The following is a 23,510-nucleotide window of genomic DNA, read 5'->3' on the forward strand; positions in this document are numbered from 1 at the left end:
GTTGACTTACCTCACGTCCTCACAGCACGGGGCTGACTGCCGCCACTCCCCCATCGACTCTATTTCCGCCTCTTGCTGTGGTGGAGTACAGGAGTTGACGACAGAGCAATCAGGGATCGATTTATCGTGTTTACCCTAGACGTGATAAATTGATCCCTGATAGACTGATCACTACCCACCAATCTGGCAGGTAGTGTAGACGTACCCTTACAGGTAGAAAGTTTCTGTTAATATCTAACCTAAATCTCCCCTGCTGCAAATTAAGTCAGCCAATTAGCTCTTGTCCTACCTTCAGTGGACATGGAGATCAATCAATCACAGTCTTCTATAACAGCCCTTAACATATTTGAAGACAGTTATCAGGTCCCACTCAGTCTTATTGTTTTCACCCTAAACATGACCAGGTTTTTTTTTAAAACCTTTCCTCATAAGTCAGGCTTACTTGATCTTTTATTATTTTTATTGCTTTCCTCTAGACCCTGTCCAATTTGTCCACATCTTTCTTAAAGCATAGAACTCCTAACTGAACACAGTACTCCAGCTGAGGCCTCATCAGTGCTGAATAGAGCAGGACAATTACCTCCTGTGTCTTACATACAGCACTCCAGTTAATAAGCCCATGACTGATATAGCCTTTTTCACAACTGTGCATTGTTGTCTCATATTCAATTTGTGATCCACTATAACCCCCAGATCCTTTTTGGCAATACTACCACCTAGCCAGTGATTTCCCATTGTGTATTTGCGCATTTGACTTTTACTTTTTAAGTGAAGCATTTTGCACTTGTCTTTGTTGAATTTCATTTTGTTGATTTCAGACCAATTCTCCAATTTGTCAAGTTCTTTGTGAATTCTAATCCCATCCTCCAAGCATTTGCTTATAAAATTTTCAGATGACACAAAGCCAGGAGGGATTGCATACTCTCTACCTCATTATCCAAGTTACTAATGAAAACATTTAATAGTACTGGACCCAAGACAGATTCCCTGCTGGATCCCACTAAATACATCTTCCCAGTTTGCAGTAAACCACTGATAACTACTCTGAGTATGATCTTTCAACCAGAGAACAGAATTAGGCCCAAAGTATCCAGGTTGTTTAGCTGAAATAGAAAGCTGTGACCTCTAGTCCAGTAACAGAGCGCTTCCTAACATATTGATCTATGGTTGGGAAAGGCCAGCACTGATCCAAAACCTTTGAAGCCAATAGAAAGACTTTCACAGACTTCAGATGGGCTTTGAATCAGGCTCTCATTTTATCAATGAGCAGCCCATATCTAAGATAGGCCCATATAGCTAAGCAATTAGGGGCAACAAGGTATGAAGGTGCTGTTTAAAAGATCACTGATTTTCAGCAGGTCCAAAACTTAAGTTTTGCAAAACCCAGGGTATAACATTTTAAAACAATAGAAAGGTGTTCTTAAAATTCTAATAATATTTTTGTTTCAAGTTTAACATTCCCTGCAGTATTTGCAATCTAAATACTATATCATGTGCTAACATTGGGAGAGCCACTAAGTAAAACTGATTAGACTGATTGGAGACAAAGTGAAACTGACTAATCTTTTTAAATACTTCACTCAGGGTGAAGAATGCAAAAAACACCAGCATTTGCAGTGAAAGTAAAGGGGCTCTTAAAAAATTCTTTCCATTTTAAGAATCTCAGAGGTCCTATTAACACATTTGAGGACATTTCTTTTAAAATACCCTGATTCACTGCTATGCTACTCCAGTTTAACAGTCATGTAACTCTACTGAAAACAAATCAATGGAGCTAAACCTGCATAAAATTGAAGAAAATAAATGGTAAATGAGGTCCATTAATTTTAACCCAAGTAGCCCTTAAATATCTCCAGTGATAGGGTAAAACATAAGGCAAAAGGAAAATCTGTCAATCATTCTAGGGCCAGGGCACGTCAAAATAGCGTTACCAGAACATGGCATTTATTTGTACTCTTAAAATGTGGTTAAAATCAGAAAAAGTAGGCCAAAATCTGCTCTCAATCCCTGAAGCTGCTCCAGCTTTACATTCATTCCAGATTTACACCAGGATAAATTTAGGGACTGATCCAAAAGCCGCTAAACTATTGGAAAGCCTCCCAATAACTTCAAAGGGCTTTGGATCAAGCCCTCAGAGCAGACTTTAGTGTGGTGATACTGCAAGGTTCCATATTTCTTCTCCCTTAATGACTCTTCTAGAGTAAATTTGCCCAGTCTAGACATTAAAACATTAGTCTTTGCCAATCATGCAAACTCAGCCTCTTCTCTTGAAACCAAGCTGTGTTTTCCACTTCACCCCTCATCACCAACAAATTCTGGAATCAGCAGTTAGGTAGTAGTTTTTGATGAGTCATGAAGAATAGAAAGCAGCTCTTCTGTTACCTTCCTAAAGTGGCTCTGAAGCACTAGTGAAACACTGACTGTGTCAATCAACTAAACATGTATTACCAAGAAAAAAATCAACCAAGTGTGCAACATGTTGTAATTTTAATAGTTATTTTTCAGCCCATAACAATGCTATAAAGGTGAATTGACAAGCTTTTATAAATTAATTATAATGATAAAAACTCACCAACAACTCACACTGCCCAAGACGTTAACAGTTAAATTCATGCAGAAGTGATGAGGGAAATCAATGGCTCTTGCATATAAATAACCAGAAGCAGAATTTGGCCATAAACCAGTAACAAACTATGAATTTTCAGTACATAGGAATTGCTATACCAGATCAGACCAGTGGTTCATCTATCACATTATCTTGCCTCTCACAGTGGCCAGTGCTAGAGGCTTCAGAGGAAGGTATAAGAACCCCCCAGTAAATAATTATCGAGTAACATGCTGATAAGGGAGGTTTTTCCCTAAATCCTATCAGTAAACGGTTTGTTTTATCCTGAAGCTTGAGTATTCATTGCCCTATATTTCTGTTTTTGTCCTGTCGCACATAACTTAATTTTTGATTATCTATAAAAATGACTAACCCTTTATTTCATTATTATTACTACACTAAATTCTTATAGTCAGTAATGTATTGTGGCAGTAAGTTCCATATGTTCATTATACATTGCGTGGGGGATTTTCCTTTATCAGTTTTTCATTTATTGCCTTTCAAATTTCACAAATGTTCCTTGTTCTTCTATCGTGAGTGAGGGTAAACAGGAGCAGCTGTCTTATCTTCTCTATGTCATTCATATTTTTATATATGCCTATCACCTCTTCACTTATTTGTCTCTTTTCTGTGGGCCAAATCTTGTCACCTTTACTCACACCGAGTAACACATCAGTCTGAAAGTAATGCCACTGAAGTCAACATGACTACTTATGGAACAAGGTACTAGTCCGTAAGCAACCCTCCAGTCTAACCAGGCCTCATGGGGAGGAGGTGTAATAGGGAGGGACAATCCAGTTCTCTATCATCATCCCTCAAAATTCCCAACATAGGGGAAATGGCTGAAGCACCTCTGTGACAGACCCAAGCCAGTGGGGTGCAGGAGTCTGGTAGAGGGCAAATATACTGGTCACTGGGTGAGTAGTTTTCTGTTCCCTGAGTGACCAGAGCAGGGTCTGCACTAGAGTAGTCAGGAACTTACTAGAACCAATTAAGTCAGACAGGCTGATTAGAACACCTGCAGCCAATCAAGGCAGGCTAATCAGGGCACCTGGGTTTTAAAAGGAGCTCTCTCCAGTCAGGTGGGGAGGAGCCAGAGGAGAGGAAGTGTGTGTGAGGAGCTGGGAGCAAGAGGCATAAGAAGCTGAGAGTGAGAGGCTGTGCTGCTGGAGGACTAAGGAGTACAATACAAGCATTATCAGACACCAGGAGGAAGGTCCTGTGGTGAGGATAAAGAAGGTGTTTGGAGGAGGCCTTGGGGAAGTAGCCCAGGGAGGTGTAGCTGTCACACAGCTGTTACAAGAGCCACTCTAGAAAGCTGCAAATCCATAGGGCCCTGGGCTGGAACCCGGAGTAGAGGGCGGGCCCAGGTTCCCCCTAAATCTCCTAACTCCTGATCAGACACAGGAGGAGTTGATCCAGACTGTGGGGGAGATCACTGGGGTGAGCAAATCTGCCAATAAGCGCAGGACCCACCAAGGTAGAGGAGGAACTTTGTCACAGCTCCCACTGGCTTAACTGTCCCTTGTGGACCATTACCAGTCAGTGTACCTGAGAGCAATCCCGAGGTTGCTCTGTGTCATATTATTACATCCTTCCCATGCCAATGTTGGTGCACAGGGCAGAAACTAGCTTCTTCCAACCCTCTCAGCCATTAGCTGTTGCGTCCATCTGCTCTGTGGTGTTGAGATTACAGTTCTGTCATCCCTGCTAAGGCTCTTAACGTTTCTATTGAGTGGCCTCGATTCCTCACACCACTCTGTTTCCACTTGCTCTCAGCATTCTGTGGGAGTCTGCATTGGCATGTGGGATACCTGCACCAATATGTCCAGCGCTTCCTTCTGATTCTGGTGGAAACAAGCTGCTGGTTAGATCTCTTCATTGGTGATAGAACCTCTCCATCCAATGCCCAGAAGCCAGGGGGCTGGCTCTCTCTTTTCCCCAGGAATGCTCAGCCACTGCTCAACCCCATGCTCTACCCCCACTCCACATGCCTTGAGTTTAGTGAAAGCTGCAGAGGACTTTCCTATCCTTGATATCACTTCTTTCTTGATATCTCTGTTGTGCCTGGGACCAAGTTGGTCTTAAGCTCAGGGAAGCACAAAGGTGACAAAGGCATTTTTTGCCCTTCCCTTCAGCTTCTCTTTTGGACAGAGTTTGGTTAAACCCAGGAGTCAGGGCCGTGTTTTATTACTAGATTAGGAGCTTACATTTATATTTAAATTTGTTTTTAAAGCTTTTCAGATCATCTTTAAGCACTGTTTAAAGAGAGGAGAGAGAGAAAATATATATATATATATATATACACATACACACATACACAAACGTGTGTGTGTGTGTGTTCACGCGCATGTGCATGTACACAGGAGCATAGGAGAAAACCCATTATTGATCTGCAAGACAAAAGCCACAGCGACACCATAGTGTCTCATTTCTGTAATTTGGCGTTTCCAGTGAAGAATCCGATTTCATCATTTTCAGTTCTGTGAATCACAGAAATAAGAGCTGAAAAAGGCCTGCATTTCATCAAACCCATCTCTCTGCCAGTGCAAGATTCTTCCCTAAAGAGTATACTCCTCTCCCTTTGCCAGCTCAATTTTAAATGAATCAAGCAACTGGACTTTCACTACTCTCCTTAAGACACTGTTTCACAATCAAACAGACGCTGTTGTTAGGAAATCTTTCCTGGCATCTGCAGAGGTAACTTACTGCAGCCATGGAGTTGATGCGGTCAATATAGTAATCCGGCCAGCTGGTAGCAAGTTTATTAGGGTCTTCTTGTTCCTGAAACAGAAAATTAAACAAAGTTACATGAGCAGGCTTAAAGGATAAATAGTTTTCATTTGGCTGAATTCATCTGGAAATCTTGACCATCTTACTTCCTACCCATTTCCTTATGACACACACATCTTAATGCATTTTATTACAAACCTCTTTGAAGATATAGTGCTAAAGCTATCCTGGTGATGGCAGAGAAGGAAAGATCATCCTTCAAACAGGATTACTGAAAACAGCATTACAGAACTGACTGAGACAAGGCTGTCCTTCAGTGGCCAAACCGACAATACTCTCCTTCTCACAGTATGCTGACAAAGCTTGCACTCAAAGGACAGAGCCTTCAGGGATAACTCAGTTACATTTTCAAGTCTTACATTTTACAGATTTTAGAAAATATTTTGTATTATTTCTGCTAATTGGATGGGCAAGTGTCATAAACAGATGGTTAAGGGTTAATGTCTTTTACCTGTAAAGGGTTAAGAAGGTCAGTGAACCTGGCTGACACCTGACCAGAGGACCAATGGGGGGACAAGATACCTTCAGATCTTGGTGGAGGGAAGTCTTTGTTTGTGCTCTTTGTTTTGTTTGTTGTTTGCTCTTGGGGCTAAGAGGGACCAGATGTACACCCAGGTTTTCTCTAATCTTTCTGAATCAGTCTTTCATGTTTCAAAATTGTAAGTATAGCCAGGCAAGGCGGATTAGTCTTATGTTTGTTTTCTTTCAACTTGTGAATGTTTTTCCTTTTGCTGGAAGGATTTTTTACCTCTGTTTGCTGTAACTTTGAATCTAAGGCTGGGGGTAATGGGGGGGGAGGTCCCTCTAGTCTATATGAATCTGAATACCCTGTAAAGCATTTTCCATCCTGATTTTACAGAGATAGAAAAAGTAAAAATTTTCTTTAATTAAAAGCTTTCTTTAAGAATCTGATTGATTTTTTCCTTGTTTTAAGACCCAAGGGGATTGGGTCTGAACTCACCAGGGATTGGTGAGGGGAAAAGGAGGTGGAAGGTTAATCCCTCTTTGTTTTAAGATCCAAGGAGTTTGAATCTGTGTGAAGCCTCTCAAGGCAACCCAAGGAGGGGAAGGTCTGGGAGGAAAGTAGGGGGGATAGTTAATTTCTCCTTGTGTTCAGATCCAAGGGGTTTGGATTGTGTTTGGAAGGTTTTGGGGGAACAGGAAGTGTGCCAAACACTATATTTTTGGTTGGTGGCAGCGTTACCAGATCTAAGATAGGAATTAAGCTTAGAAGAGTCCATGCAGGTCCCCCACATTTTTACTCTAAAGTTCAAAGTGGGGGAAAAAACCTTGACAGCAAGATTCACCAATTACAGAGAAAAATGCCAAAAAGTCTGGAAACAGGCCAAATGACTGCTTCTTGGAAGGTAAGCACAACCTCAAAGCATCCAGATGAACAGAACTATAATCTGTGAATTACAGTGAAAGCTGTATCAAAGACCACGTCCAAGAGTGGTCTTAGTAATTGTTAAGTATCACCATACATTTTGTAATTAAACTCACCTTTCAGTTGAAGGCCTATCTCTCCTAGGCAACCACATTTTACTGGTTCTTTGGGTGGTCACTTGAGAGGTTTCACTGCATCAGATTTTATTTTACTTTACTATGTGAAGAGGCTAGGCAGATAGACTAGAAACCAGTAAGAAAATAACAATTGGTTTCTGGAGCCCTAATCTCCCATCACAAGATATAAGTAGCTTACATTAAAATCAATTGAAGTTCTATCTTGTGGTTGAAGAACGGTGTCCCTTGGAGTTATACTAAAGATGGATGAATAGAGATTATCTTTCTGCCTGTCTTGCTAATCTTCCTGACATTCTATTGTCCTGTATGTATAAACAATTTTACAAACTAAGCCTGTTGATATGAATAAGTTATACAGATGAACATTAAATAGCCAGATCTTTATCAGATCGCATCAACTCTTTTAGTGCTGCTATATATTTATGTTGGTTGGAGAGAAGAAATATTTCTACATGTCCCCAAACTGGCCTGCATTCAAAAGAACCTTAATACTTGTTAAACTCCTTTCAGGTTAAAATTAAATTATAGCATACACTGTAACAAATCCATGGAAAATGGCAGGCTTCAAATCTGGAATTCATAGCAACAGCAGGGGTAACACTCAGATCTTCCTGCTCCAAGACCAGAGGCTCCTATATCACTTGAACTAAAGGAGAACCTCAATTAGCTGTTAGCAGTATACAGCCAATGACATAATAGAACAGTTCTGCTTCTAGCCAGTAGAGGACAGTAGTACATATACCTACCAAGCCAGTTCATTACAATATCTACCTCTAGAAATACATAAAGCCTGAGAGGCTGCCAAAACGGCAAGAGGCATCAAATGCATTTTCTAGTTCCACAATTTATGACATATATAACATCTCCCCATCAGTGGGCTGCGTGGAAATTCATGCCACACATGCACACTTTTCCAGTGCAAGTTGGAAAGCCTTTGTTTTCCTTCTCTCCCTTTCCCTGATGAAAGCAGTAGGCTGACAGAGCTAAATCCTTGCTTACCAACAGAAATGGAGCTATAGGACTCCCCATAAGTAATCAGCTAGATTTCTACACCTCATTTCATTGCAGACTGCCTTTTAACACCTACTCTCTACTAGATGCTGACAACTGTTTTGCACACAACAGGCCTTAAGCTCCTATCCAAGAGTCAAAATATGACCTTGCTAACGGAAAAAACAATGCAAAAACATGCAGTTGATAAATACAGCATTATTTTTAGAAAATAATCTTATCATGACCTGAGTAGCACAGGGGAGAGAGAGCGGTAATCTAGTGCTAGTTAAATAAAGGCCATTCCACCAGGCACCATGACATATACAGCAACCTATTTGTAAAGGGACATCAGGCCAAGACACCAATCTGCAGTGCAAGGTGCCTTGATCGGTCTTCCTGGAAGTTTCCTGTGTAAAGGAGTTTGAAAGAGCGAGTGACCCGTGCTACAGTTGTTTCCTAGATAAATGGGACAGTAAGTCTGTGAGAACAATAAACACAGCATCTCCTTTGCCTATTCATTGAACCTCAGGCTAGGGAAGAGGAAACAAATTCAGATAAAGTGACAACTACTCAGATCCTTTCTCCAAATCTCAAAGAATCCGAATAAAAAAAAAATCTAAGATTCTTAAAAACGCAGAAGTGTTAGAATACCGTGAGAAATGCTGCTCTTACTAGATATCCAGCCCAAACAATAGGCTAAAAAGGTTTAAGATAGGAAAAGCATCCAAATATTTGAGTAATTTCCTATCTGAACCCCTGAAGCTTTGGACGTTTGACCAGTTGTATTAAAAGATGAAGAACTCTGACCTTCCTAAGGTAGGATTCTGTATTTTTGGTTGGCTGAGCAGATGGAGATGCAGTCATTTTACTCTGTGATTTACTGTTTCCCTCCCACTACTTTCTACCCTTCTATATCCAGTATATATTGTAGTCCTAACCCTGAGACCAAAGCTTAATGCCTCTTCTATGATCATCCTGCTGCTTTTGAGCAAGGGCTGGGTGAGAACTGGTTTGGATGAAATAAACATTGCTCTGAGGTTCAAAAAAAGTTTGGTTACATTTGTGTGTGTGAGAGAGAGTGCATTTTCTGATTCTGACCAAAAACAGAAGGTCCAAAATCCCATAAGGAAAGCTGTTCTGTTTATGGACCTAATCTCAAGAGAAATTCCTCAGTCCTTATTCAGACAAAATTTTCATTGAAGTCAATGACTGTTTTGCTTGGAAAAGGTCTGAATAAACATTGACTAGGTGCTTCAAAATCTAGCTCTCTATTTCTGAAGTAGCAGAAGCCAGTTCTTGCAAAAGCTACTTTTGCAAACTCAAGAGGTCTGGATAAGCAGGCGGATGTTTATCTGAACTCCCAAAACATTGGTTAGTCCATCACTAATTTTAGCCAGATACCTGGAGAAGATTTTCAAAGCATCAGTTTCTGAGGTGAGATACCCAAGATCACGTTGATGTTTACATCAGCCTCAGGAACAGTACCATGATATATTACAATTGGAGACACCGGGGAAGATGATTCATTGCCCAGATGATGCAAAAGTTCTCTGCAGTATGAAATCACAGCACCATACTTCTTCTCAGACGGCAGAATCTAAAATACTTTGATTTCTTAAAGACCGTCAAAATTCTGATCCTCAAAACATTTCAAATTGCCTCTCAGCAACTTGCACTGATGTTGATGACAAAATCCTCTTCTTGCTCCAGAACATGCAGAAGGAAAAAAGTAGGGCTTGATACCCAAAGCCACATAGGCGTCAATAACTGGGAACAATTACCTAGCTGTCTGAAGCAAAATGTCAGCCAAAGGAATCTATTAAAGTAAAGTCACCTTTTAGCTCCTTGAGTAGTGTAAATATTACATTAAAAAATAAGACGCCAGTCAGTGGGCTTCAGAAGCAATCATGTCATTCTTCACCAGAGCAACCGCTATGTAACTACTGTGAAAAAACAGCTCTGATATCATACAAGCCTGTAATAAAGTCAAGGCATTATATAGGCATTGGAACTAATTTGGACTGAGTCCATCCCCATGGCGATAACTGGGACTTTTGAGTTGAACAGCTTTATCTAACATAAGATTTAATGGAATATGTCAAATACTTGGAATATTTGAACCAACTGCAAAAATAAAACTAAACAAAATATTCTAGCCAGTTCATTTGATCCTGCAGGCCTTTTACAGAGTTCTTGGGGAATCAATCCATTACACAGTCTTCATGGACACATTCTCTTCAATGGCACAAAGACATTTGGTGGCATCAGCTCCTAGTATGAAAGACATGCGCCACAGAAAAAACTAGAGTGACCAGACAGCAAGTGAGAAAAATCGGGACAGCTGGTGGGGGGGTAACAGGAGCCTATATAAGAAAAAAACCCAAAAATCGGGACGGTCCCTATAAAACTGGGACATTTGATTACCATAGAAAAAACCCACCATGCCTGTAAGTACGTCATTCCCCTCTGCTGATGGTCCTTTGTAGAGAGACACTAAAACACTAAGGTGATGGGTGCCCTATAAATGGATAAGAGATTGAATAGGCCCTGAAGATTAAATGCCTAGCTTATCTGACAAATGTCTTTCAGGAGAGGGTTGAGTCATTTGGGAGAAGACTTCACAGCAGCTGCCAGCGCTGTACCTTTTTTGCAACTCGACTTCAGCATCCAGGGCTGTTGATCTGAAGTTTTACACTAAACACCAAATAAACTCACAACAACACAGTATTTCTTCAGAGTATCTCCTTAGCATCCAAGCACTTCCCAAACATAAATGGATTTATCCTCACACTACCCTTAGCAGGTAAGGAGTGATTTACCCCAGTTTTACAAATGAGTAGAGAGGGCCAAGAAGAAAAGTTGAAGTGGCAATCCAAACTCACCCAGGAAGTCAGTGGCACTGCTGGGAATAGAATTCTGATCACTTGAGTCTCAAGCCAGTGCCCTTACAAGACCATCTTTCCTCTCCTATGACACTGACCTGATTTTCAGAGGTCCTGGAAACTCTCAGCTCCTTGGGAACTGCAGATGCTCAGCATCTCAGCAAATCAGGCCATGTGCACACTGGGCCATGGCACCATTTAACTACACTTCAAGTGTCAATATCCTGTGCTGATTAGTCTGTGTCTTAAGACAGCATGACTCAAGGTACTGTTTGCCACTTACACAGCTGCCCAAAACACTTAAGGACACTTCCTGATAAGTGGAAATGACAGACTACCTTTACCTGCTGCACTCTTTCCCTCAGTCCATTTGGTTGAGGAGCATTATTTAAAGCAGCAGCAGGACAGGCAACTTACATAATGCCATCTAGTTTGGGTTTAAAACCTTTCACAAGTCCCTTATTCTGGGTGGTGAATTCTGGTTGACCTCAGTAGAAACAACATACAAAACAGATGGAAGAGAAGAAATCCAAATGGACAAACACATGAGATACACGTTTCATTCCTATTTACTTATTGTAATCTGCAAGTAAGAGCAAACTGGTGCTTGGCATCAGTGTAAACCTGGAAAAACAGAATTGAAATCAATAAGGATATTTGAATTTACACTTGGGTAGCTGAAAACAGAATTTGACAAGACAGCTTCTGGTTAGTGCATTTCCCCTGCAACAGCTGATGGCATCATTCTATCCCAGACAGGAGGAAGCTGGATTCCTATACTCAGCACTAGCTGTCAACAGTGTCATCACTTAATGGCAGAAAAAGTCACAGACCACTGAACTCAGGTGGTTAAAAAATGACTAGTTTTTATTTAAAAACGTGTAATTAAGGGTTTGCCATGTTGGTTATGCCTCTATGGTGGCTTTTTCAAAAGCACCTAAAGGAAGTCAGGCTCACAACTCCAAACGAAAGTCAATGAAAGCTCAATTCCCACGAGATGTTTTTGAAAGGCTCATCTTAAAATTACAATATTTTGCACTCCTGTAGTGCCTTCCCCCAACCATATCCCAGCGCTTTTCACAAGTTAATGAATTAAGCTTTACTGAAGCCTTCTCAGCTAGGTGAGTTTAGGTGGGCAAAGTGAGGCAGAGAAATTAAGTGATTCCCTTCAATCACACAGGAAATCTGTAACAGAGCCAGGAAAAGAACCCACATCGGACTCCAACATCCTGTGTTTTTACCCAGTAGACCATTTTCCTTTTTAATGTAACTGATTTTCTGAAAATTCAAGCCTTTACAGTTCACCTTTAGAAAAAAATCTTTGAATCCCAAATGAAATTCTTCCTTGAGCATTAAAAAGTCTGCTAGCTGTTTCTCAGTTCTGTATCAGTAATAGAGCCTGCCCCAGTGGAGCACTTTGGTTAACAAATACAAAATGTGTCCGATCTCCCATGAGACAAAATATGAATTCATAACAGCAGCTGAAACAAATCCAGGATTCTTCAGACAGTTTATGCATCCGAAAAGCCAACTAGGTCCCAGGAGATAGTAATTTTGAAACAGGACAGACCACAGGACTGAGCCATTCACTAGACAGATGTGGTTACTGCACTATTTCCTCGACTGCATGACTAGCACTGACAGGAGTATTCTTAAGGTGTTGTGGAGGGTGCCATACACAAGCCGTCTAAGCACAATTCATCCAGAGCAAGAGACAACTATTTCTTCTCGTCCTGGATTCAGGCTATCTGCGGATAAGAATCTTTGCGCTCCAAAAGCAGTCTGTTTTATCATGAGATACAAAAGAGAATATCCATTCATTAGCAGCTATACAGGCTAGAACACTGTTGAAATGTTCCAGTTCCATCTAGTAAAAAGTGATGCGCGCACACACTACCCAGTTCACTGCAGTATGAAATCGGAACATATTTACCCAACCAGATCATTGTTTCACCTAGCCTGGTACCTCTCCTCCAGCCAGGCAGTATCAAGCCAGGCTGATCCAATTGGCTGAGTCTGCTGTCTCTGACTGTGGCTGCTTACTGATGTTTCAAGGACAGACTACAGCAAAGCTTACCATGCCATTATGATGATTTATATTACAGCAGCGCCTCATCGTCTAGGGTTGCCAACTTTCTAATCGCACAGAACTGAACACCCTAGACTCAGCCCTTCCCTGAGACACTACCCCATTCCCTCCCTCTTCCTCAGGGCTCAGCCCCCCACTCACTACATTCCCCCTCCCTCTGTGGCTCGCTCTCCCCCATCTTCACTCACTTTCACTGTGCTAGGGGAGGGGGTTGGGGTTCAGGAGGGGGTGATGGTTCCTACTGGGGGTGCAGGTTCTGGGGTGGGACCAGAAATGAGGCATTCAGGGTGTGGGAGCTCTTGGCTGGGGCAGAGAGAGTTGGGGTATGGGAGAGGATGAGGGCTCTGGCTAGGGGTGCAGGCTCTGGGGTGGGGCTGAGGATGAGGAGTTTGGGATGCAGAAGAGGGCTCCAGGATGGGGGATGGGGCCGAGAGATTCAGAGTGTGGGAAGGGGCTGCAGGTTGAGGCAAGAGGTTGGGGTGCAAGAGGGGGTATGGGCTCTGGAGTTGGGCCAGGGATCAGGGGTTTGGGGTACAGGAGGGGGTCCAGGTGTGTGGGGGGGGCACAGGGCTGGGGTTTGAGGCACAGGCTTACCTCAGGCAGCTCCCAGTCAGCAGCGCAATGTGGCTAAGACAGGCTCCCTGCCTCTTCCGGCACCACACTGCACCCCAGAAGCAGCCAGCAGGTCCCTCCAGCTCCTAGGCTGGGAGGGCAGGAGGCTCTGTGCGCTGCTCTTGCCCATGGGCACTGCCCCCCTGCATAGGAACCGGATCTGCTGGCCGCTTCTGGGGCGCAGCACGGTGCCAGGACAGGTAGGAACTAGCCTGCCTTAGACCCACAGCATCACTAACCTGACTTTTAACGGCCCAATCGGCAGTGCTGACTGGAGCTGCCAGGGTCCCTTTTCAACCAGGCATTTCAGTCGAAAACTGGACACCTGGCAACTCTTTCATGGTCCCCACTGAGACTGAAGCTGTGTTGTGCTGGGCACTGCACACAAACATAGGCAGAGACAGTCCCTACCCCAAAAGGCTCACAAGCTAATTAGACAAGACAGACAAAGAGTGGGAAAGGGAGGAATAAAAAGGACAAAGGTGAAGTGACCTACCCAAGGGGACACAGATCAATGGCAAGAACCCAGGTCTTGAGTCCAGGAATCCACTGGACCCAGATCAATCCTGACTTACAATCAATCAGCGACAGAAAAAAGAACAAGCATTCAGCTCCCCAAGGAGCTTTCCTCTTAGGAACCTTCCCACAGTGCCAGGAGAAACATGCATGTCACCTAATCCCGTGACTCCCCAGAGATTGAAAGGATTGGAGATTGTGCTCAGCCATTTTCCAGATGATGGTTTTCCCCACAATACCCTGGAAATTCACACATTAAACTGAATCCACATTATTTTTTTCCAACTGCTTCTCACCATCCTACCCACCACATTTTCCACTATGTCTGATCCTGAGGTTGAGGGGGTTAGATATTTTTCATATTATATACCCACAATAGGTCTGATTCGGATCTCACTTAGCACTGGTGTAACTCCATTGACTTCAGATGAATTAGTCCTCACCAACATCTGTACAAGTGAGAGGAGAGTTGGGCCTGGAGGTGTTCTGATCAGGGCTAGCTCCAGAATTTTTGCCACCCCAAGTGGCGGAAAAAAAAGCCGTGATTGGTGGCACTTCGGCGGCAGCTCTACTGGCGCCACTTCATTCTTCAGTGGCAAGTCCTTCCCTCCAAGAGGGACCTGCCACCAAAATTGCCACCGAAGACCCGGACATGCCGTCCCTTTCCGTTGGCCGCCTCAAGCACCTGCTTGCTGCGCTGGTGCCTGGAGCCGGCCCTGGTTCTGGTCACCTCACAGGTAAAATCCATTAAACAACAAAATGTCTTCTCTCCTGCATCAGCAATGGGCTGGAATTCCAGACCTGTAGGGCAAGAAACCTTTGGGCACTTTCTGTGTCTTCAGGTTACACAGTGTTTATTTAAATTGGGTCCAAAAATGAACTGTCTAATGATAGCATTTAAAGCAAGTTTAAGCTTTACAATAACTGTATCTGGTACGGACCTTTCTATAGGTTGTTCCTGGACAAAATCCTATCTAGAAGAAGTTTAAATTATAGCAAGGCTGCACAGTACATTTTTTGTTTTGAAAACTCCCTCGCGTACCATTCTCCTTCCTTTCCTGTTGACGCTTTATCACTACCATCATTGGCACAGACAGATGTGAACTTGTTGGCAATGCTGACAGCATCAGACACCTCTTATTTTTAGAGAGAGTGCAGATATGCTTGTCCAAATATAGAGCCCCTGCTGTCTGATGAGGATATTGCCAGCATGAGCCACTGATTTCTAGGTGCAGTGTAAGGACAAAAGGACATCTTCTCCCTGAGTTCATCAGTCTGATCAAATACATATCTGGAGCTGTGATTTGAGAAATGTACCCAATTCTTCCAACCCCAAAGGGAAAGCTTACCCACATAGTTACACCAGTAACTCAAGCCATACCCCTACTGTGAGCCAGGTCCCTTTCTACATGGTCTCCTGTTGGTTAGATTCCCTCAACTACTGTGGCCCAACAGCCTCAGTTCCCTACTGGCTGAACTCTGTCGCCACTGAATTGAATACCACCACATAAATGAATTCATGGCAGGCAGCCACCTACCTCCAAATAAAACTATGAATGCTGCCCATTTCCCCCCCAAACCCAATAAAAAAATGTTAAGCAGCTCAATTCCCCCCTCCCCTCATATTCAATCAATTTATTATGGGGGAGGGGCAATGTAAATTGATACTTGGTATCCCCCTCCATAAGTCAATTTATGCTGATTCCACACACAGAGTCTTGGGGAGTGTCACGAATCCTCTTCCATGGTAGCAGGGCCATGGGGGATTGAGTTCTCCCTCCTCCTGGACCAAATCCCATCCCACCCAAAACCAGGGAGCAGTGGGCTGAGGAGCAGGGAGGCCCCAGCCAGCCTGGAGACCAAGGGTAGCAGCCTCCCTGCCTGCCATCCTATCAGAGTTTTCTCTGCCAGGTGGCAGATATTGCCACCACCCAAGACAAACCTTCTGTGGGGATAGCAGCACCTCACCCACCCACGCCCACCTACACCTTCCCAATTGTCAACATCACTGCCAGTCCCTGCAACATCTAGCTGTTGCTTGGGAGTCTCAGCTCCAGTATTGACCCTGCTTAGCTTGTGACAACTGACAGGGTCTTGGGCCAAAGCGGTGTGCCTACAGGTCAGGAATTTGCTCCTCGAGTGGACTGCCTGCAATTCATCGTGTTCCTTTCAGCAGCGGCCTTTTCAATTGTGTGCCTAAACAGTTGGTATTTATGTCATTTTGGCTGAGAGAGAATTTCCCTTTTCAGTTCTTTCTCCTCTTTCTTGGCATTCTTTCGGCAGCTCAGAGCAAAGCCAAAGCCAGCGTAACTGAACCTCCCAGCTGCCACATGCTTGCACTTGAAGTTTCTCTTTCTGTGCTGATTGGTTTATTTCTAGTGAACAACCTCTTATTTTCTTTTCCAAACTTAAAAAAGAATTCCCCCCAACTAAAAGAAAAAAAATACCTCCAAGATCCATGGCAATTACTCTGCTTGCTGAGCTGGTGATGGAAATCAGACTTCACTTCTCAAAAGGCAACACAAACTGTTCCCTGCGGGAATACATATGCATAGAACTGGCTAATGAAATGTTCTGACAGGCTCCTCTTAGCTATCTTGCCTTTCACAAAAATGCTGCTTTACAAAGACTTCCCATCCCCCTCTTCAACATGGTTCTCCCCTGGTCCCACTCTAGGCCATCTGGTCACAAGGAGAGTTGATGGAGATGATGGACTGGTCCATACTATCTCCCTTTCATGGGTGCCACCATGTACCAAATGAAATGCTGACTATACTGTAGTCAGAGCTTTTGCAGTATGAAAGATGGGCTTGAGGTTAAGGCACTAAACTGGTACTCATGAGGATCTGGTTTCAATTCCCGGTTCTACCACAGACTTCTTGTCTGATCTTGGGAAAGTTACTTAATTCCTCTCTGCATCTGTTCCCCTTCTGTGAACCATAATACTTGCTTTCTCCCAGCCAGCATGTGTCTTGCCCATTTAGTTTGTTCACTCCTTGGGACAAGAGCTTTCTTTTACTATATAAGAGCTCAGCGTCCAACACAATGGGGCCCTCCATCTTGGTTTGGGCTTCTATATGCTAGTGTCTATAAGCTTAATAAAAATAATAAAAAAATCACAAGAGAACCTTCCAAAAGCAGGAAGCTGAGAAAGAAACCAAACTGGAGTCTTTTTCTTACAGGCAGTAGATTCTGAAAACATTATTTATTTTGCTTGTTTCAGAATCCACAGCCTCTTATTTTAAATCGTAATTGGATTTTTTTTTTAATGTATGCACTAGTTCAAGTACAGCTAATGACTTAAAGCAGGAATTAATACAGGAAAGCCTTATGCCTGTGTTATGCATAGGGCCCTACCAAATTCATGGTCCACTCTGGTCAATTTCATGGTCATAGGATTTTAAAAATAATAAATTTCATGATTTCATCTATTTAAATCTGAAATTTCAGTTTGGAAATTGTAAGAGTCCTGACCCAAAAAGGAGTTGAGGGGAGGTCGCAAGGTTATTGTAGGGTGGTTGCGGTACTGCTACCCTTACTTCTGCACTGCTGCTGGCGGCAGTGCTGCCTTCAGAGCTGGCAGCTGGAGGGTAGCGGCTACTGTCTGGGAGCTCAGCTCTCAAGACAGAGCCACCACCAGCAGCAGCGCAGAAGTAAGGATGGCATGGTAAGGTATTGCCACCCTTACTTCTGCACTGCTGCTGGCGGGGCGCTGCCTTCAGAGCTGGGAGCCTGCCCAACAGCCACTGCTCTCTGGCCGCCCAGCTCTGAAGGCAACGCAGAAGGGTGACAATACCACAACTCTCCTAAAATAACCTTGTGATCCCCCTGCAACTCACTTTTGGGTCAGGACCCCCAGTTTGAGAAAAGCTGGTCTCCCTCATGAAATCTGTATAGCGTGGGGGTAAGAATCACACAAAAGACCAGATTTCTTGGTGGGAGACCAGATTTCATGGTCCATGACATGTTTTTCCATTGCCATGACTTTGGTAGGGCTTTAGTTATGCAAGAGGTCAGACTAGATCTTAATGGTCCCTTCTGGTATTAACATCTATGAGTATATGGACTGAATGACTTTAGCTTTAGGTACTTGCTGTCCTTGGAAGATTAATGAGCATTCGGTAGAGTTCAGAACACAGGTAATAAATAGTGGGAGCTCTGTTCTGTACTAAATGGTTTTCCAGCATTCTAGGTGAACATTTTAATTTTTTTTTTCATTCTTTGATCTTGCTCATATATTTGAGACTATCTGAAGGGTGAGATCTTTATGGTGTGTGTGTGTGTGTGTGTGTTTTTATTGCATACCATCAACAGGACAAAACTGAGCAACACATGAAGTGTAGGGATTGATCCTATTTTGGAAGTGGATAGACTACTAGATGACCTAACATCATAGCTGCCACTTACACACAAAATCAGCATCTACACACAGTTCCCACACCACAGTTTGATATCCCACAGTTATTGCCTTTTACAAACAGAAAAATACTAAAGCGACATACCCAATGAAGTAATTACTGGATAAATACTGGCTTTTTAGTTTTGATCACTTGACAATTAAAGTGCCCAAACCTGCCTCCCATTGAAGTCAAAAGGTCAAACTCCCATTGGTTTCAATGCAAGCCAAATCAGGAGCACAGGGTGAGATTCCACAAATGCCATTTTCAAAAGCAATCTCTGATTTTCACCATGGTTGAACACTTTGACCATGATTTTCAGAAGTGCTAAATCACTTGCAACTCCAGCGGATGGCATTGGGGCCTGCAGGCCCTCGATACAGCTGAAAAATCAGGCACAAGGTATCTCAAGTCAGGCACCCAAAATTGTTATAATGGTCATAGTCATGATTTGGGCCTATGCTTTCAGAAAACTGCCCTGAAGAGCTAGAAAAACTATTTTGGCAGGGCTGCCAAACTTCTGGATTGGCAATGGCTGGGCTTAAAACAAAAAGGGAAACTAAAAATCTCTCTCTCTCTCATGGAAAAAAACCATCTTTGGATTTTAAAAAATATAAATGTATAACTGAGGGCCTGACCCAAATAACCTATGTGCTCAAGATAAATAAATGAGCCTCCAAGTGCCAGTACTGCACCATGAAAACTGTGAGCCAAAGCCCAGAAAAAGAAAGAAAAAACCACAAAAACTCTTATTGTTTCTGATGTCCCCTAGAATGGGATTGGCATTTTAGGAGTCCTTTTAAGAGCAGATTTTCTCCACTGGAATGTTGGCGCTTCAGCTGAATGATGAGAGCAAATTCAATCTGTTCTTCCCCATCCCCTTCCCCACCAGCTAATCTATAATTAAACTGTTGAAAGGGAGACTCAGAAAGGATCAGCTGAAGAAGAGTCTTCATCATCATGGCAAAGTATGTGCCTCTCAAATCAATCTGTAGCTAGGTCCTGAGTGGTCTGGCTGGATATTCAGTTTACATCCATCATTGATGATCCTATCACACCACTGAAGCTTTTGATGACCACTTCATTGTTAGCTGTATTGCAGCATTCCTTGGTAAGCGTGCTTTGTAATTCATTGGTCTTTCATCCTAATGATATGTCCGTACCAAGAAATCCTCCAAAAATCATGAGTGCTGACAGAGACGTTTGCTAGGTTCAACTACAAATATCCTCATTTCTGATCCTGTCCTCCCATATAATATGGAGTAGCTGATGAAGACTATTAATCAAAAATGTCAACCTGTCACTCTTTAGCCTTCCTCAGCACTCACGTGTCACTGCCCTACAACAGAGTTGATATACCTGTAGTTCTATAGATCCACAGCTTCATCACAAGTTTGATGTCACAACATCCCCACAGAGGCTACTAAAGACCGTAGAACATGGTAGTAGCTGCTGCTATATCTTTCAAGCCTTCTCCAGCTCGGTCTTTGACATTTCCCAAGTATTTGATAGTTACCACCTGATCAGTGTCCTATCTGGACACTGGTTGAAAGCTGGAGCTGGAGGCTGTTTGATGGTAATGTCAGTGACTTAGTTTATCCAGGTTAATAACCAGACCAATGTGTCTCTCTTCTTGCCCAACCAGTTCAGCCATCAGCTGCAGCAATTCCCCACATTGAGCCAACAAAACAATGCAATTGGTGCATTCAAGATCTCCCAACGAATGATGCAGAAGAGTATGACACAACACTAAGTCTCCTGTAGCAAACTCTTCAAGTAAACATCTTTAACCATTTGCCCAGGAGGGCAAATTTTCACATCAGGAGGTAGTTATGGGAATCTAACAATCTGCTGACACAATGGTCTGCTTCTTCTCACTTTCACTGATCTAAATCAAGAGTATACCTGGCTGAAGTCAATAAAGTTACACCAGTGAGAGAAGTGCATCAGGCCCAAGCACCACTACACTGAGCCATAATGGAATGACATGGTGAATATGTTACGTGAACTCCAAAAGTTATTCCTGCACCTTAACATTTTGTACACTAGGCTCACCAAGTTGAAATTGGGACAAATCCTTTTACTGCTCTGAGAATGCTATTCCAAAAGCTGAAGAAGAGAGGAAACAGATATTGATTTGCGTTGATTTTTTATTGGGCCTAACCATACTGCAGAAATTCTGACACCTGCAATACACAGCATATGTTGTACATCAACTTATGCACTATTAAAATAGTTATTTCTGTTTGAAGTGGCCCTGGAATGTCACCCATCATGTAGTAATTGTGATCTCTTCGCTTTTCTTCTTTAAAATCTTCAACATTCTAGATGCAAGAGTTGGAGAAGTTATGGACCACTGATTCTTACTTGTACACTTCATTCCAATGAACAGATGAATTAGTGCTGCACATGCGGTCTTTTATATAGCAACAAAAGAACACACGAGGTGCTGTGACATCATCCTCCGATACGATGGACAGCATACTATCCATGTTCTGTGCCTGTCATAGGCCTGTATATCTGAACTCACTGGTTTATATTCCACTTTCAGTTACATCACGTAACTCTCTGGAGGCCATGTCGTGATTTCTAGATTAGAGAGACTGGTGTGGCTCTGGAACAGTACTGGGCTAACAAATCATCCCAGGTAACTGAGTATTAAATCATTCTGTTTAGGGGAAAAGCAGCTGATACCAGCAGGAAAATAGCAAGTTAACTCTAAGGATGTTGGCATTCTGAAAACTTCCAGCTAAAGAATGCAGCTGTTTCCAAAGGGCAACAGCTTCCCTTTGGTGACTTGCCAGTACCTTGAGATTTCTTTGAACAACAGTAACTGAAATGCAAGATTACTTTCAGAGAACCCTATTTTGTGAAATTCTGCATTTCAGATTTGGTTTTCAGTCAGTCAGTCTCCTAAACTGAAGAAGCAATGCACCATTCTGGCTGACAGTGACTGCAGATGCCAGGCACTTGGAGGAGAATTAAGGAGAACTAGAAGTTGCAGTCTGTTTTAAGGAGATCTCCTTGTGATGGTTCAGGAGATGATGGATGAATCCCAGCTAGGGTGAATGCAAGAGCTACACAAACACAGAGATTTACTCTTGCCAGAATTCTAGGTGGGGCTTCTGGGGTCCTGCCTACAAGCAGTTTCTTCCCTAGTCTGGCCTATGGCTCCATGTTTCATTCCTCTTTAAAAAAAAAAAACCTTACAAGATTGAAGCATTAAGCCTCTGTAACAAATTTAGGAAGAATCAGTGGGGAGACAACCTGGCACCTTTTGCACCAAAACATAAGCCCAAACTACTTCAGCTAAAGCAGTAACTAACTTGACCAGACACATGTAAGAGGCTCGTATCTGATGTGTGGATCAGCCGCTGACAAAACATCATATTCACTTAGCCAGTGTGTTACACTTGCACACGCTCAACCAGCTCCCCTGACTCTCAGTTGGGGCATTATCAACCAACTACCAGTAGCTCTTGCCTTATCAGCAGTGTTACTCTGCATTTAGATCCTCCTGTTAGTTGGAGAAAGGTAGCTCCATCTCCTTAAAAGGCACAATATTCATAATTAAGAGAAAGTGATTGCACTTTCATCAAGCTCTGCTTAACTGGGGTTCCTAATAAAGTGCTTCTCAAGTATTATACCATATCAGATACTCATTAGAATTGCACCAGATACTGAGTGCTGAAGAACAAAGTTAAAGAAGGGCATTAGAGTATGTCTACACCTCAATATAAGTCCAGGGTTAGTAGAACTTGAGTTAGCAGACTCTGGGCTCATTAGATGCTTGAGCATCTACACCAATCTGTAACCCCAGTGTAGGAATTGTTGAACCAGAGGTTCCAACCTGGGACTTCAGCACCTGCACTGCATTATGATGCCTGAGTCCAGCCACTCATCTCAGATTTCCTAGTGCCCTCCCAAAATGTGGCCACTCTAGCCCTTTGTTCATGACACAGTTTGAGACGTGAGGTCCACCAACCTTGACTGTCAAGAGGACAAAGAAAGGCGACCCATGGAATTGTGGGATACTTTTGGCGGACTCCCTTAGTACAAGTCCAATGGTGCTGCATTTACACTGCAAAGCAATAGGGCTTGAACCCTGGGTCCTGGCTTGCCTCTGTCTTTGACCCTCCACCCCCATGGGGTCCTGGGATCTGGGTTAGTGTGATCTGTGTAGACAGAAGGGGGTTAGGCTACAGTCTGAGTTCAAACCCTAGGTTTACACTGTAGTGTAGACATACGCTTAGAGGGGAGATTAAATACCCCTTACAAATATAAATCCACAATAAAAAAATGTTTCAGATCCTAAGCAGGTAACAGGTTCTATGAACAGACTTTTAAATAAACTCTTCAAAAGAGAGTTGAAAACAATGTAACTGAAAGCCACCATGACTGGTTATACACTGACCATGTGCTTGGCACTGTACAAATGTAAAGGAAGCCCTGGCTCCTGACCCAAGGGATTCATAATCCAAATCAGACAAAGAAAAACTAAAGCAAAAGCCCACATTCAGACAAGACAATGGTGAGACTTTCATCTGGCGTGTTCTGTCCCTACATGAGACCAGATGAAGGCCCAGTATCTCTCTCTCTCTGCTTCTATAGAGTTTCCTTTCAGTGTCCTCATGGAAGAGAGAGGTTTGAGGGAGGGATCTAAAGGAAATGAACACTTTCCCTTGCTGCAAACAATGGTGTAGCTAACATAAAGCTCCCTACTCTGCCTTAAACATCAGCGATGAGATCAGCTATAGCAAGAAAAACATGGAGACAAGACCTCAGAGCCTGAGAAGAAACAGCCTTTCAGCTCACTTTTAAACTGAGAAATGAATACAAGTAATATTCTATCTGGTTTCTCAGCATCAGCCAATCAGGGTGCAAACACAACATGCTGGATCCTTCATCAGTTCACGAGGTTTCACCTAAGGGCTAAGGAGGACGGATTTCATTAACGTCATTTTTCTCCACTCTTACCTACATAGGTCAAAAGCTGCAAATACAGCTCCAATTTCACCAGCAGACACAAGAAAATAAAATAAAATACCATGACACATGCATGGCCCAGGACAAAATACTCTATGTATGTAGGCTGGGGC

General features: G+C 42.9%; 1 protein-coding gene across 5 annotated transcripts in view; it reads right to left on the minus strand.

The window, feature by feature from the left end:
- The window catches only part of DAAM2 (dishevelled associated activator of morphogenesis 2), a 278,539-nt gene that overhangs the window by 119,892 nt on the left and 135,137 nt on the right, over positions 1 to 23,510 (minus strand). For all 5 annotated transcript variants that reach the window (XM_050948442.1, XM_050948443.1, XM_050948438.1 and 2 more), the window contains one exon: positions 5,315 to 5,389. In XM_050948442.1, coding sequence (XP_050804399.1) covers positions 5,315 to 5,389 — 75 coding nt within the window. The remainder of the gene's footprint in view (positions 1 to 5,314; positions 5,390 to 23,510) is intronic.

This window comes from Gopherus flavomarginatus, chromosome 4 (genome assembly GCF_025201925.1).
Source record: "Gopherus flavomarginatus isolate rGopFla2 chromosome 4, rGopFla2.mat.asm, whole genome shotgun sequence".
NCBI classification, from domain to species: domain Eukaryota; kingdom Metazoa; phylum Chordata; order Testudines; family Testudinidae; genus Gopherus; species Gopherus flavomarginatus.